Here is a 12,919-nt window from a genome sequence, read left to right as displayed (position 1 = left end):
CCTTCCTCCCCACCCAGGGGGGGCCCTTTCCTGGGGGGGGGGCCCCCCCCGCTTTTTTTTTTTTTTTTTTTTTTTTTCCCTCCCCCCCCCCCCCCCCCCCTCTCTCTTTCTAAATTCTAACACCGTCGATCCAATCCGGCGAGCTGGGAACCAAGGGGTTCTGATCTGTGGGAGTCTGTCTGTTTTCGGTGGCAGGTTCTTCGGTCGGGCTTGGGAGATGTCGGACGAGGAGCACCATTTCGAGTCGAAGGCCGACGCCGGCGCCTCCAAGACCTACCCGCAGCAGGCCGGCACCATTCGCAAGAACGGCTACATCGTCATCAAGGGCCGCCCCTGCAAGGTACAGATCCCTGTTTCCCGCCTCAGCCTATTTCGTTAGATTCAGTGGATTTTGGCGATGTCCCCTTACGAGCGGTGTGCTGAGCTGTCTAGCCTTTAGTAGACCGTAACGCGAGAAGTTGCTGGTCGAATACCTTTTTGTGCTGGTTAGTCTGTGGCATGTGCTGTTGTGGTGGATATCTGGTCAATCGTACCTATTGTGTGTGCTTATGCATTTTCGTGCCTTTTAATTGTGGCGATAGCAGGTCCTGTGGCGGTTCATAGATTGCTTCCTGACCCTTAGTTACGCAGTACTGTGATTACATAAATTATTCATTCTCTGAAATGCCAGCTTCTACTGTGATGTTCTTTTGTCCCTGCTCTGCATTGAAGATCTTTTAGTACACTATTCTAATATCTAGTACCAACTGCTTGCATTTGTGTGAAGTTCCTGTATATCATATTATTATGTCGAGTTTATATTCCATTGTATATTGGTTGCGAAATGTGTAATTGCCATCTAACTCCTATGGTTTCTTTCACTGTACTTTGTTTCACTTTATTATTGATGTAATTCACGTGCTAATTTAGGTGTTGACTGGTCTTGTTGTGGAAGTCTCTTAATTATGAATCAAAGTTATTGCTTTAAATCCCATTTGCATTCCTTCAATGGCCCTTGGAATGCCATTCTTTAGATTTTGTGGCATCTTGATGGCTTGATTGTTGCAGCCAAATGATGGTGTTTACTGTCTTACTCTTTCCCTCTTCATTGCAGGTTGTTGAGGTCTCCACTTCCAAGACAGGGAAGCACGGTCACGCAAAATGCCACTTTGTGGCCATTGACATTTTCAATGGAAAGAAGCTTGAGGATATTGTGCCCTCCTCCCATAACTGTGATGTAAGTAGCCAGTGTGCACCATGTTCTGTCTTGTTTCTTCCTTCCTGCCATGCAATGTGTTTGACTGTCTTTTCTTTACCCTGTAGGTGCCCCACGTTAACCGTACTGACTACCAGCTGATTGACATATCTGAGGATGGATTTGTATGCTTCTTCCAACTCTTCTAGTTTCCTGAAAATCTGTTCGTAATGATTGCTTAAGTATCTGTACATGTTCGATCCATAATGCAGGTCAGCCTGCTGACTGATAATGGAGGCACTAAGGATGATCTGAGGCTCCCTACTGATGAAGCTCTGCTTTCCCAGGTTAGAGCTCAATCATAATTTGTGGTCTGCTTGAGCTTTGTGCCAAACAACTCTTCAGATCTCTTAACTCCTTTTCTTTGGTAAGCACAGATCAGGGCTGGATTCGATGAGGGGAAGGACCTGATTGTTAGTGTTCAGTCTGCCATGGGTGAGGAGCAGATCTGCGGTCTGAAGGATATCGGCGGCAAGAACTAGAGGTGCATTGCCACTGTTGGTTATTTATCTGGTCGTCTATTTGGGAGGTGGTGTGTTGTTGATGATATAGGCGTGTTTGGTTATGAGTAACATGCTTCTGGACTGCCGTTTTGTCTTGCGGTTTATGCGGAGTGATTTGGATGTACCTTTACTATCTGTAATGTTCTTTTGAACAAGTAGCTTTGCTACGTCTTGATCGCGATCATTTACGTCAGATGATAAGTGAGCTTACATCAGATGATAAGTGGGCTGTTCGGAAGTTTGTGTAGTCATTTTCCCAGTGTCGCCGATTCGCAGCTGGTGAGTTGTGACGCAGAGTTCCGGGGCTCGGTGCTACGAGTGCAGCGTCTAAACAACAGATATTCTTACTTTCTGCTTTCAGTTTACGCTGAATGAACGATGGTTTCCACGTCTGCCCAATAGGTTTAGAATAATTCTTATTCGGCGGTCTAAAATCTGCATAGGCACGTCGCCCGCGTCCTCCGTGTGTAATTCTTTTGAATGCGTAATAGAACTCAATGGGTTAAACCTGCATGTGCAATTGGGTATAAAAGACGCTCTTGAGAATGCGTAATGGACGTGAGAATATTGTCAGCCAGGCCAATTCCTTGAGACCTTGACCTTTAGGTATGATGCTTGGCCAATAATTGTACATATCATGGCATTTCATTTAGCAACCACTTTTAAAGATGACAAAAGAGAACTTCTTAATATAGAACACGAAGGATCACACTAGTATTAAAATTTCATAATTCAGTTTTTTTTTTTTGGGGGGGGGGGGGGGGGGGGGGGAAAAGCCCCCCCACCATCATTTTTTATCCACCCTGAGCTATTACCTAACATGCATTTTTTGTGTGATGTAGTCATCCAGGTGCAATTCCTTATCCTTGTCCTTTGTTATCACCAAAATCATTAAAAAAATTTATTCCCATGGATATAAGAGATTTGAAGGATACCAGGTACATGGTTTTAGCGTTTTGAAGGACACACGATTTGTCTATGGTTTCACATGCGACGTGTGGTGAAAAAGAATGTCCGGTGATTTTCGAAAAAAACCATAAATATAAAGGTTCTATAAACTACAAATCATAATATATAAAAATGAAGTAGGGCTTATGCGCCACGCACAAGGTCCTTTCTTATCTCATTGAAGTTGTTGAAGATTTTTTTTCTTATCGATGAACTAAAAACCCACGTCACCAGCTAAGTAGTTTGATGGACAATATCCTTAATGAGGAGAAAAAATACCACTTTAATTTCAGAAAATAGAAGAACAAAAAGAGTAAAACAAAAACCGTCAAAGAAGATAGTCTTTAAAAAATCAAATAAGATTGGCAAAGGTCATTGGTAGACGGTTCAACAAAATCTAACCACGAGCATAGAAAAATCTATAACAAAAATGATTACACTTTAAAAGAAAAACTGTTCCTTTGGAAAGAAAAATAATAGCCCAAGAACAACAAAGATCGTATACAAGATATAGAATAAAACGATACTCATGCGACATGACGACATGGACAAAATTCAAAATTAGTTTCCTGTACCATGAGATCTAAAAGAGATAAAAAGCGCTTGTAAATCGATCTGGTCTTAGCATGAGCTACGATGTGTGTGAGCTACGGCGTAAGTTTTGAGTGTGAGTTTTGAATGCCTACCTCAACTAGCAAACTTACACTTTTGGACTTCTAAAAAAAATTGGCAGTTGTAGCAGAAATTAGCATGCCTGAGGTAACATAGATTGACCTATTTTAAATTCACATCTTCGAGGGGAAAACGCAATGTCAATCAAGCTATACAAAACTACGCTTTGCTAGTGAAGTGGCGTATGCACAGAACTACGGGAGCAAAAAGATATCTTCTTCATAGCCACTTCGGCGAGGCAGAACACACATCTCCCGCTTCCCGGATTCCCTCACCCACTCCACTCGCCATGGCGGAAGCTCTCGTGGGCCTCCGCTTCGCCGCCCCCGCCTTCCCGCAGCCTCAGAGCCAGAGGCACCGCGACCGCCTTCTCCCCGCCGCGCGCTTCACCCCACTCTGGCGCGGCCGGCTGTACACCGCCCGCGCGGCAGTCGCGGGGCCGCCGGAGGTGGACGAGGACGAGGCCATGAGCATCGACAACCTGCATCGTTTCTTCGAACTTAACATCGGCAAGTGGGACGGCTCGTTCTACGTACGCCTCGCCCTCTTCGCATCTAATCTTCGAGCCTTTATGCAGTTTCCGGATTCGTGATTTGGCTGAGTGCTGTGCGCGCCCGTGATTGTGTTCTCTGTAGCAATTCGACGCACACGGGAGGGTTCTGCAGGGGATTAGCACGCGGCTATCCGTGAGCACGTACGGGGAGGACAAACTTATCAGCCTCTTGCAATCGTAATACTCCCTCCCAGTGATAATCATTATCCATGTTAAGTTGTTCGTGTTTTCAAATTTCAGCTGTCATATTACTTTTCGATTAGGAAAATGTACTCATATATTCATTAAGGTTTTAAGCTTTTTTGTGTGTATTTCTATTTTCTAGTTTATGTTAGCGCTGTGACAAAAAAAAATCAATCACGATGCTTTGGCTTGTTGCATCTGCTTTTGAGGCCCTAATCGATGTATTTATGTATTGAGATTTTAGGTTGTATATTAAGCAAGCATCCTCTGCAATGTCAATTGTAGACGAAGAGGATTCTGAACCTGAATGGGTGGAGTACAAAATCAAAGAGACGAATATGTTCACTGTGGACAAATATCAGCAGGTGCACTGAAATTTGTAGTCCTTATAATTGTAAAATTCTGCACAACTGAGCTTAGTTAATGAGTGGTATTGTTTAATGTATAGATAGGATTCTTTCCTGAAGAGAAGGCATTTGCTCTGAGGTACCAGACTGCTGGAATGCTGGAGACTGTCCTTCGGGTTGGTGTGCTTGGAGAAGATGATACTGGCGAAGAATCCCCCAAGTAAAAAAAAAATACTAGCAACAAATGTGCTTGTTATGCTGTGAAGCTCTTATATGAGGTGTAACATCGCTATTTTGTCTTCACCAGAAACCTGAAGATACCTTCTCGTAAGCCATCTATTGTATGTGAAAATTGTCTTTACTCCCTTGAAGGCAATGGTCGAGTGAGGGCTTTCCACATAATGGACCCAAAGGGAGTGCTTGACACACTTCTTGTTTTTCATGAGAGGCAGGGATCTGTAGTGCCACAGCCACTTATACATTCTCCAATTGGTACCGAGGTGAGTTCAGTCATTGTACACTGAAGCCTTCGTATCGAATTATCATTGACAGGATCATGCTGGATTAAACCCAACTTTTAATTCCTTCATCACTAGAATGCCAGCAGTGATAGGATTAATGCACTACTTGGAAGATGGGAGGGGCATTCTGTGACTAAGAGGAGTGGGGTGTATGGAGCAACACTCGCTGAGGCAGATACAGCTGTTGTTCTCAAAATGGACAGCAATGGACTACTAACTCAGGTACGTTTCAGAGTTTTTGGTTGCAACTTGAACATACTCGCACTGTTTTAATGTAAAGTTCTTTTAAAAAAAATTTTAAAGTTGCAACTAATATTTTGGCACAATGGACCTAATCAACTGTTGCATCAGAGTTTTTGATTGTCTAAGCATGCTTGTACGCTTGCTTTATTTTAAAATCAAGTCAAATTTGTAGTTTACAAGAACTACAAACCAAAGTGATCAAAGCTTATCTGGCGTGGCCTTTTTTCTGCATCAAAACATATTTATAGGGGAAAAGGTCCATTTACAGTAGTGGTGTATTCTCTTCAAAAGAATGTAAATAAGAATTTCGCTGTTTCTGTTCATAGGATACTATATCAACTAAAATCGGAACTGGCACAACAACAACGGTCAACTGGATGGGATCAGCAAATAACAACTTGCTTCAGTTTGATGGAGGATATGAAATAACATTGCTACCTGGTGGGATGTACATGGGATATCCATCGGATATTAGCAAATCTGTTGCCCAGTTAGATTCTTTTCATTTGGAGTTTTGTTGGATGGAATCACCAGGAAAGAGGCAGCGGCTTGTGCGAACTTATGACTCAGCTGGTTTGGCTGTTTCATCGACCTATTTTCTTGAGACCAAAGTATGAGTTACACTGTTACAGCTTTCACTTTAATGTATGCAATGATTTTGTAGTATTTGCATTGCGTTGTTCAGTGCATGATAATTGAGTATATATTGCCAGGCATCTTTCTCTATTCAAAAGACAGAAAATTATGAGCAAATATTTTTCTTATTCTGCTACAATTCTACTGTTGTGTTCTGTTCGTCCTTTTCCAGTTTTCCTCATTTCAGTTTATGCTTCTGCAGTGTTTGCTAATAGCTTTGAACTGCAGTTTGCCTCTCACTTTTCAAGTGCCCATATCCTACGATAATTTTACTGCTTATGACAGGATCTTTATCTGTAGCTTAACCGCTATGAAAATTATGGTCACAACATGTCCTTATTTTCGTTCCATTACTTAGGAAGTCAAAATATTGACTAAATTCATAGACTTCAGAGAAGCATATCTAGCTTGAAACTAGATGCTAACAATACACGAAAGATGGACCTAGTAAAAAAAGTGGAACCTCCATCTTCAGTGTTTTATATGTTGAACATTGGTCAATTCTGTAGCCGTATTTTTTATGTTACCATCTCAACTTATTCAAAGGTTTGTGTGCTGTGAGCCTATAAATGAAAGAAACTTACCCGGAAAGCAATTTACTTCATTGGAGGAAAACATCAGTATTTTCTAAATTCAGGACATTTTGCTTTACATTTCTATCATCTTGGTTTTCTTTTTCCTGAATTCTAGCCAACAGGAATACACTGCCATTATTTTATGAAAAACTAGAGCTGGAGGTCTAAATAATCCATTTGGATACAAGTTTTGTTTGTCCACCTGTTGCCCCAACAGCCGCGTGAAAAGAGCTTATTGGGAAGTAATGAGCTGGAGAAAGCTGTTGTTTGTCAAATAATATATATTATCCAGCATAATGGTTGTAAATACACGTTGATAACATTTTGAAAAAGTCCGAAACGTTATAAAAAAAATACAATTGCGATCAGGATGAGTTTTATAAAATGCCGAAGCATTTCATAGGTTAAACTTGAGGTGGTGATGACATTGTGCAAGTCGAAGAATGGGAAATCTTCTTCCGCCACCCAATTAAGATGGTGTTCAACGATGGGACTGGTTTCAGTTAAATCTTCCTGGATTTTAAAGATTTTTGTTCAAATTTAAACATATTTAAATACCAAAGCCCTATAGCCAACGAGTCCGAAAAGTCTATGCTTGGAACCAATGGGGAGCCCTGGTCAACGTTGCTTCAGGCCGTGTGTGCAACGATGCCACCGGTAATGCTCCTCCACAATTAGCGCTAAGACCTGCAAGTCCCCGATGAGCCTCGCTCGTAATAATGCAGCTTAGTTGTAGACAGCATGCAGATCTATCTAATCAGCTAAAATGAAAGCTGGCCTGGCGATCCATTTGGCAAAATTCGAGATAACATCAACCGTGGCATACTCTAAAAGTTTAGTGAATCTTGAAATGAGTCTCATTGGTAGGCGATCGAAGACGAATCCAGTTTAGAATTCAGGCACAGTTCGGACGGGCGGTCGCTTCGGCAGCAGAGGGCATTTGCACTAGCATTAGGCGTAGCCCCGCTATTTCTCCCTGGTCGCTGGTCGGCGGCCGTCCCTGTCGTCATTGCCATCGCGCGGTCTTCCTTCGCTTGTCGGGAGAAGCAAGGAAGGTCAGCGCCAATGGACGACCGGCGCGGGCGCGGCGACGCCATGCGCCAGCGGCCGTTCGCGTCCGCCGCTCAGGAACAGGAGAGGGTGTTCGACGGCGGCGGCGGCGGCGGCGGCGGTGCCGGCCATGGGCCGGCGTTTGGAGGTGACTTTGATCAGGGGTCATCACTCATGGCGCTTCTTGGCGCCGGTGGTGTCAGCTCGTCCCAGCCGTCGCTGCCGACGTGGGGCGTCGAGGAGGTGACCGCGGCGTCTGCCATTAATCTGGTGCCTCAGTCGTTCTCCATGGTAAACTCTGTGCCTTTCTTCTCAGCTTTATGTACTCAGTACTGCACGCCAGTCCGATCATTTTGAATTTGAGCTCGTTTTATTGTGATATGTGTTCAGTGATTAGCATGTTGTTTCTAGTTCTTGCTTTGCTCAAGGAATTATTATGAGAACCATGTCTTTTGTCATATACTCATATGCATTTGATTCACACGCTCTTTAATTTATGCTTGCATGCTTGATCGTCCTAGTTTCTTGAAAGCACAACGCTTTAGAGTTCCATTCTGCTAACAGGGATTCGTTTCCCCATCATTGGTTGGAGTTTTCTAAAGGATCAGCCGGCGATACAGCAGGCTGCAGTTGTCAAAAATACTTGCACCAGGAACTATCAGCTTTGCACGTTCTAGCTAGCATTGGATCCTTAATAGAAATGCAAACAAATTAAAAAGCTCAAGCTCAATTTCAGTGCTACGTGCCAACTGGTACTTGCAAGAATTTTATCATCATCTGGGGACTAATGACGCAACGTAACCATATGCAATTATCACATGTAGTGCAATTGGCAATACCTCAAGTTCACAACAATGCTGCATCTCTCCACTCCATGCAGGCGAACTACGCGCCGCCGGTGCCGTCCTACCAGCAGCCCACCTCGTTCGCCCCATCGCCGCTCGGCGGCAGAATGGATCCCTACCCGCCGTACCTCCTCTCCGACCCGCCGCCGCAATGGCCTCCGCCGCGATCGACGGCGGCGGCTGCTTCCTCCTTGCCGCCCCAGAACTTCGCCGTCCTCCTCCCCAGGTACGACCAGGACATGCAGCAGCTGCGCGCGGCCGCGTTCTTCGGCGCCGGCAGCTCGCAGTCGCAGGCGGCGCTGCCTCTGCTTCCGCCGGCGCCGGCCATCGAGCAGCCGGCGAAGGACGGGTACAGCTGGCGCAAGTACGGGCAGAAGCAGCTCAAGGACGCCGAGTCGCCGCGGAGCTACTACAAGTGCACCCGCGACGGGTGCCCCGTCAAGAAGGTCGTGGAGCGCTCCTTCGACGGGTTCATCACGGAGATCACCTACAAGGGCCGCCACAACCACCCGCGCCCCCAGGAGCGCGGCCACGCCGCCGGCGGGAACGACGCCCTCGCCGCCGCCGCCGAGGACGACGTGGAAGGCCCGAGCGACGACGACGACGACGCGTTGCATGAGGATGACCTTGACGGGGGGCACGGGGCTCCCGGCATGTGAGTCATGCTCTGCATGGTCCTACTCCTACCGACGCGTGCAGACAATGCAATGTGAACTGTGAGTTTGTGACAGGCTGCCGATTGTTTTTGGTCGTCAGGGGCGCCGACGGCGGCGAGGGCGGGCAGAGGGTGGTGAAGAAGCCCAAGATCATCATCCAGACCCCGAGCGAGGTTGATCTCCTCGACGACGGCTACCGGTGGCGCAAGTACGGGCAGAAGGTGGTAAAGGGCAACCCACGGCCAAGGTAAACTTTTTTCACTTTGAATTTACCTGCACCTGAGCATTTTAATGACTTACACACCTGGCGCTGAGACTGGCCTGCACGTACGTTCGCAGGAGCTACTACAAGTGCACGGTGGACAACTGCAACGTGCGCAAGCAGATCGAGAGGGCGTCCACCGACCCCAGGTGCGTCCTCACCACGTACACCGGCCGCCACAACCACGACCCGCCTGGCCGGGGCAACGAGGCCCCCGCCACCGCCGCCGCCGCCGGCGGCGGCCACCCGGCGCCTTCGGCTGGGGGAAGCGGGACGTTTCAGCAAACCGGCGGCGGCGCTCGGCAGTTGAAAGAGGAGAGCTAGCGTTGGCTCGTTTGAAGAGGGTGGCTTTTGTGGAGTGTGGTTTTCCCCTGGGTGTGAATAACGGAGGCTGGATCAATTGATTCTTTCGGGCAGGTGTTTCTGCTGCCGGCTAATTATTATATTGTTCATCATATTTGGTTAGGTTTCAGCTGGTCTAGAGGAGCTGACATATTTGATTTCGGCTGAACATGTGGTTGTGCCGCGTGATTTGTACATTTTGTTGTTTTCTTTGTTTATTTATTTTTCAACTTACAATCAGGAATTCAGGATTTCATTTTTTTTGTTTTTTGTTTTCTTGCGGTAGAAATTTAGATGAAAAATGGAAGGAAAGAGCTCATTTTGTACTGATGTGGATGGACAGAGCTCATTAGTAGGCATCAACTGGAAAAACAGACATGATGTACATACATCTTCAGACTGCAGATTTTGCTCCCAATGTCATTTTTCTTTCTTTCTTTTGGGGCAATGATCAACGAGTATTTACACAAATCTGCGTGCACTTTACTGCACGAACATGTCATGAGTTAGTTGGTTCCTACGACTATCTGCCGATCTATACAACAGCATCTCAAGAACATCTACGAACAACGCTCTCTTCCTTTGCTTTTCCTGAAAGTTAGTGCATTGCAGCGACATGACAGATTTACTCATCAGCTGCCGTTATCAGCGTCGGTATCTGCCCGTTGTCGGCGAAGTCGATCTTGTTCAGCCTCATGCAGCATAAGACATGCTCCGGCAGCTCCTCAGTCTTCTGTGCCTACAACCAGGATCAGACCACGGTTAGGTTTCAGACATTCAGTCAAAGGCTTGCTTTGCGCCAGGAGCAGAAGAAAACTAAGTACCTGAATGGTTAGGCCAAGATCAAGAACCCCATGCTTGAGCCGCTCCCGGAAGGTCTCGAGCCCTTTCCTCGATATGAAGCTGAACCGATGCACATCGAGATCAATCTCGAAGTAATTTGGACCCTAAATTATCAATGGAAACACACAGGTTATTTTTCAAGAACATTTGGTGTTTCAGTCAGATTCGGAGGACACAAATTTCAGCACATGCTTGTTGACAAGCTAGTTAGGAAATGTAGTGTGTTACCTTGTAGAATTTGTGTTGTGGGCGAGATAGCACAGGCTTCTGGTTGTAGGTCTGCACAAGCTTCCTCTCAGCTGTGCTGAGCTGCAAGTCATCAGGGTTTGCCAAACCAGCCAAAATTTTCAGCCTCTCTGTGTAGGGAACCGTGCTGTCTACTGGGAACCCCTTCACCTTTTCCATTTCATCATTCATAAGCCTCTGCATAACCAGGTAGTCAGTCAGAAACTTTGCCAAGATAACTGAAAAGGTAGCTTCATGTCAATGCAAGTAAATCTACCTTGATGCTGTCCTGCAATTGAGGAGAGATCTCCTTGTCGAAACTGTCAGATAGCTTGAAATACAGAACTAGGCTTATCCCATCACCGTCGTTATCGCCGAACACGGTAGCAGGATAGGTAGGCAACTGCACCGAAAAAGTAAACTTGTCAGGCTCAGAAGTCAGAACTAACCAATTAACAGGCAGTAGTTAGAAAGTAGTAGTAATGAAGTAATCTGATAACACTTTGTCTCCTACTGAATTACCTGAATGTTGACAATGAGGAGGGAAGGAAACGTCTCATGAGTCTTCAATGATGGAAGCGAGAGGTGCTGTGCAATGTGGTGAATCTTCCTTGTGTATGCGAACATGTCTGCTCCAATTGGGGTGTAGGGGGAGCAGTCTGGAGCAGGGGACTTCCTCTTATCTCTGCATGAATTTCACAGATTCATTCAGGCATAAGCACGTTTGATATTGTCAGAATCGTGTTTACAACATTGCCACTGCTCCTTACTTGAAGAAACTCTCCCCTCGGACTTTGAAGTTTGACGGCTCAAGTACCGACCAGCAACCATCTGAAATCTTCTCGTTTGTGGAGCAGGGCACTGTGAAACCCGCCCTCGGACGGTACAAATAATTTGCAGAACCAGCTGGATTTGCCAAAAAAAAAAAAACTGTCAGCAAAGTAGTAGCTCGGCTATGGAACAACAGGACGAAGGTAGCATTGCAATGGCGTAGAGCATAGTGTTAATGTCGAGCAACTCACTCAGTTCAGTCATCTCGTCACCCTCGTATGACCTTCTCCTGAATGAGAGCCTGACCACGGCTGTTTTCTTCTTCTGCTGTTGGTGCGGGCTGACACCGACGATCGGCATCGGCTGGACCTTGTTGCTCGGAATCGACGACGGAAAAGGCCGAGGCGAGCATGATACTGAACTCTGCAATTCTCTCATCGCACTGCTGCAACACTCCTCAGCTTTGCAGCTACTACCATTAGTTGCAGTGGTAGGAGCATTCGAGTCATCGCTCTTCTCAGGGGGGTCACCCTCGCATGCTTCTGCATTTGCAATGCTCCTGAGGCGCTGCACGGTGTCCAACAAGCACGCCGCGTCCTTGCACGGGGACGTCTGCTGCGCATTTCCACCGCCGGTGACATCAGGGAGAGGATCTGGATTGCAAGGAAAACGTAAGTACTGAAAAGCCTGAAACCACACTGCACATTTTCAGTTTCCAACTCTGAAACAACAAATAGCTGTGCAGAGTCCTGACTCCTGACTCCTGATTAGCAATAGCAACTACTGCATTACCTCCGCTGACGCTGGCGAAATCGTTGTCGAGGTCGTCGTCGGAGTCCGTGGATTCTAGGATGCTGACGGAATCGTACCATGCTTCCTCACAAATCACTGCGGAAAATTTCCGGAGTCGTGAGCAATCTGATGATAACATCAATAGAAGAAGAACAAGCGGACGAAATAAAACAGAGGAATTAAAAGGGGAGGTAGCTCGTCGCCTCTTACCACTCCCTGCGTCCATCTGGCTGTGCTGCCACTGCAGCTTGGTGAGGTGCAGCGTGACGTTGGAGTCCGGCGCCTCGACGTGGACGACCCCGTGCCGCGCGAGGCAGCGGGCCGCGCCGCCGGCACCGCGGATGATCGGCGCGTCGGCGATCGCCGCGGAGACCTTCCGCCGGAACTTCCTCGCCGCCACCGACAGCTTCCTCGACCGCCGCCGCTGCCTCGTCGACGACACGCAGGAACCCATGGCCGCCTAGCTAAGGCTGCGCACACCAAGAAAGGCAATCAAGTCGCACCTCGCAAAATTAGCAACTTCCAATAACTGTGATCGGAGAACGAAGAACACCAAATCAGAAACCATTAATTACCCTTATAAATCGATGTACCAAGTGGCCGGACTTCTATCTCAAATCTCTATCTCTATCTCTCTCGGCGGATAATGCTAGAAGAAAAGAAAGCTCCCGCTTTAGCAAGGGTCACGGGCGGCAATTCTGTAGCGGCCAGCAGGCGA

The 12,919-nt window shown here is 46.7% G+C and overlaps 4 protein-coding genes across 4 annotated transcripts in view; 3 read left to right on the top strand and 1 right to left on the bottom strand.

Moving 5' to 3' along the window:
* The window catches only part of LOC101768906 (eukaryotic translation initiation factor 5A-1/2), a 2,435-nt gene extending 475 nt beyond the window's left edge, over positions 1–1,960 (top strand). Inside the window, exons 2-6 of the mRNA XM_004981636.4 lie at positions 196–340; positions 1,094–1,216; positions 1,303–1,359; positions 1,447–1,521; positions 1,612–1,960. Of these exons, the coding sequence (XP_004981693.1) occupies positions 218–340; positions 1,094–1,216; positions 1,303–1,359; positions 1,447–1,521; positions 1,612–1,716 (483 nt within the window). The 5' untranslated portion in view covers positions 196–217 and the 3' untranslated portion in view covers positions 1,717–1,960. The remainder of the gene's footprint in view (positions 1–195; positions 341–1,093; positions 1,217–1,302; positions 1,360–1,446; positions 1,522–1,611) is intronic.
* Positions 1,961–3,591: 1,631 nt separating this feature from the next.
* Positions 3,592–5,979, top strand: LOC101781218. Its single transcript, XM_014805851.2, has 7 exons — positions 3,592–3,889; positions 3,993–4,087; positions 4,338–4,458; positions 4,542–4,660; positions 4,748–4,940; positions 5,037–5,183; positions 5,531–5,979. The coding sequence occupies exons 1-7, from the start codon at positions 3,647–3,649 to the stop codon at positions 5,819–5,821; spliced, it is 1,209 nt and encodes a 402-aa protein (XP_014661337.1). The 5' UTR covers positions 3,592–3,646; the 3' UTR covers positions 5,822–5,979.
* A 1,501-nt stretch (positions 5,980–7,480) lies between these two features.
* On the top strand, positions 7,481–9,772 carry LOC106804505 (probable WRKY transcription factor 26). Its single transcript, XM_014805774.2, has 4 exons — positions 7,481–7,756; positions 8,346–8,965; positions 9,067–9,213; positions 9,306–9,772. Exons 1-4 carry the CDS (start codon positions 7,481–7,483, stop codon positions 9,550–9,552), a joined length of 1,290 nt encoding a protein of 429 aa, XP_014661260.1. The 3' UTR covers positions 9,553–9,772.
* A 147-nt stretch (positions 9,773–9,919) lies between these two features.
* Positions 9,920–12,913, bottom strand: LOC101768508. The gene is made up of 10 exons (XM_004981635.2): positions 12,777–12,913; positions 12,412–12,671; positions 12,202–12,297; positions 11,661–12,062; positions 11,409–11,544; positions 11,161–11,323; positions 10,916–11,041; positions 10,642–10,836; positions 10,395–10,517; positions 9,920–10,309 (listed from the first exon to the last, which is right to left on the bottom strand). The coding sequence occupies exons 2-10, from the start codon at positions 12,653–12,655 to the stop codon at positions 10,196–10,198; spliced, it is 1,599 nt and encodes a 532-aa protein (XP_004981692.1). The 5' UTR covers positions 12,656–12,671; positions 12,777–12,913; the 3' UTR covers positions 9,920–10,195.
* Between the last annotated feature and the right edge of the window lie 6 nt (positions 12,914–12,919).

Source organism: Setaria italica, chromosome IX (genome assembly GCF_000263155.2).
Source record: "Setaria italica strain Yugu1 chromosome IX, Setaria_italica_v2.0, whole genome shotgun sequence".
Classification (NCBI taxonomy): domain Eukaryota; kingdom Viridiplantae; phylum Streptophyta; class Magnoliopsida; order Poales; family Poaceae; genus Setaria; species Setaria italica.
Note: the sequence above shows the minus strand (reverse complement) of the source record. Positions and strands in the feature narration are given on the sequence as shown.

What these genes read in the sequence shown, in the direction of transcription:
- LOC101781218 (XM_014805851.2), top strand. Translation starts at nt 3,647, where the DNA reads ATGGCGGAAGCTCTCGTGGGCCTCCGCTTCGCCGCCCCCGCCTTCCCG. An exon ending in AGTGGGACGGCTCGTTCTAC is followed by an intron (nt 3,890 to 3,992) that starts GTACGCCTCGCC and finishes TGTTCTCTGTAG; the next exon opens with CAATTCGACGCACACGGGAG. An exon ending in ATTCTCCAATTGGTACCGAG is followed by an intron (nt 4,941 to 5,036) that starts GTGAGTTCAGTC and finishes CTTCATCACTAG; the next exon opens with AATGCCAGCAGTGATAGGAT.
- LOC106804505 (XM_014805774.2), top strand. Translation starts at nt 7,481, where the DNA reads ATGGACGACCGGCGCGGGCGCGGCGACGCCATGCGCCAGCGGCCGTTC. An exon ending in TGCCTCAGTCGTTCTCCATG is followed by an intron (nt 7,757 to 8,345) that starts GTAAACTCTGTG and finishes CACTCCATGCAG; the next exon opens with GCGAACTACGCGCCGCCGGT. An exon ending in AAGGGCAACCCACGGCCAAG is followed by an intron (nt 9,214 to 9,305) that starts GTAAACTTTTTT and finishes GTACGTTCGCAG; the next exon opens with GAGCTACTACAAGTGCACGG.
- LOC101768508 (XM_004981635.2), bottom strand. Translation starts at nt 12,655, where the DNA reads ATGGGTTCCTGCGTGTCGTCGACGAGGCAGCGGCGGCGGTCGAGGAAG. An exon ending in TGACGAGATGACTGAACTGA is followed by an intron (nt 11,545 to 11,660) that starts GTGAGTTGCTCG and finishes TGGCAAATCCAG; the next exon opens with CTGGTTCTGCAAATTATTTG. An exon ending in TCCTCATTGTCAACATTCAG is followed by an intron (nt 11,042 to 11,160) that starts GTAATTCAGTAG and finishes TTTTCGGTGCAG; the next exon opens with TTGCCTACCTATCCTGCTAC.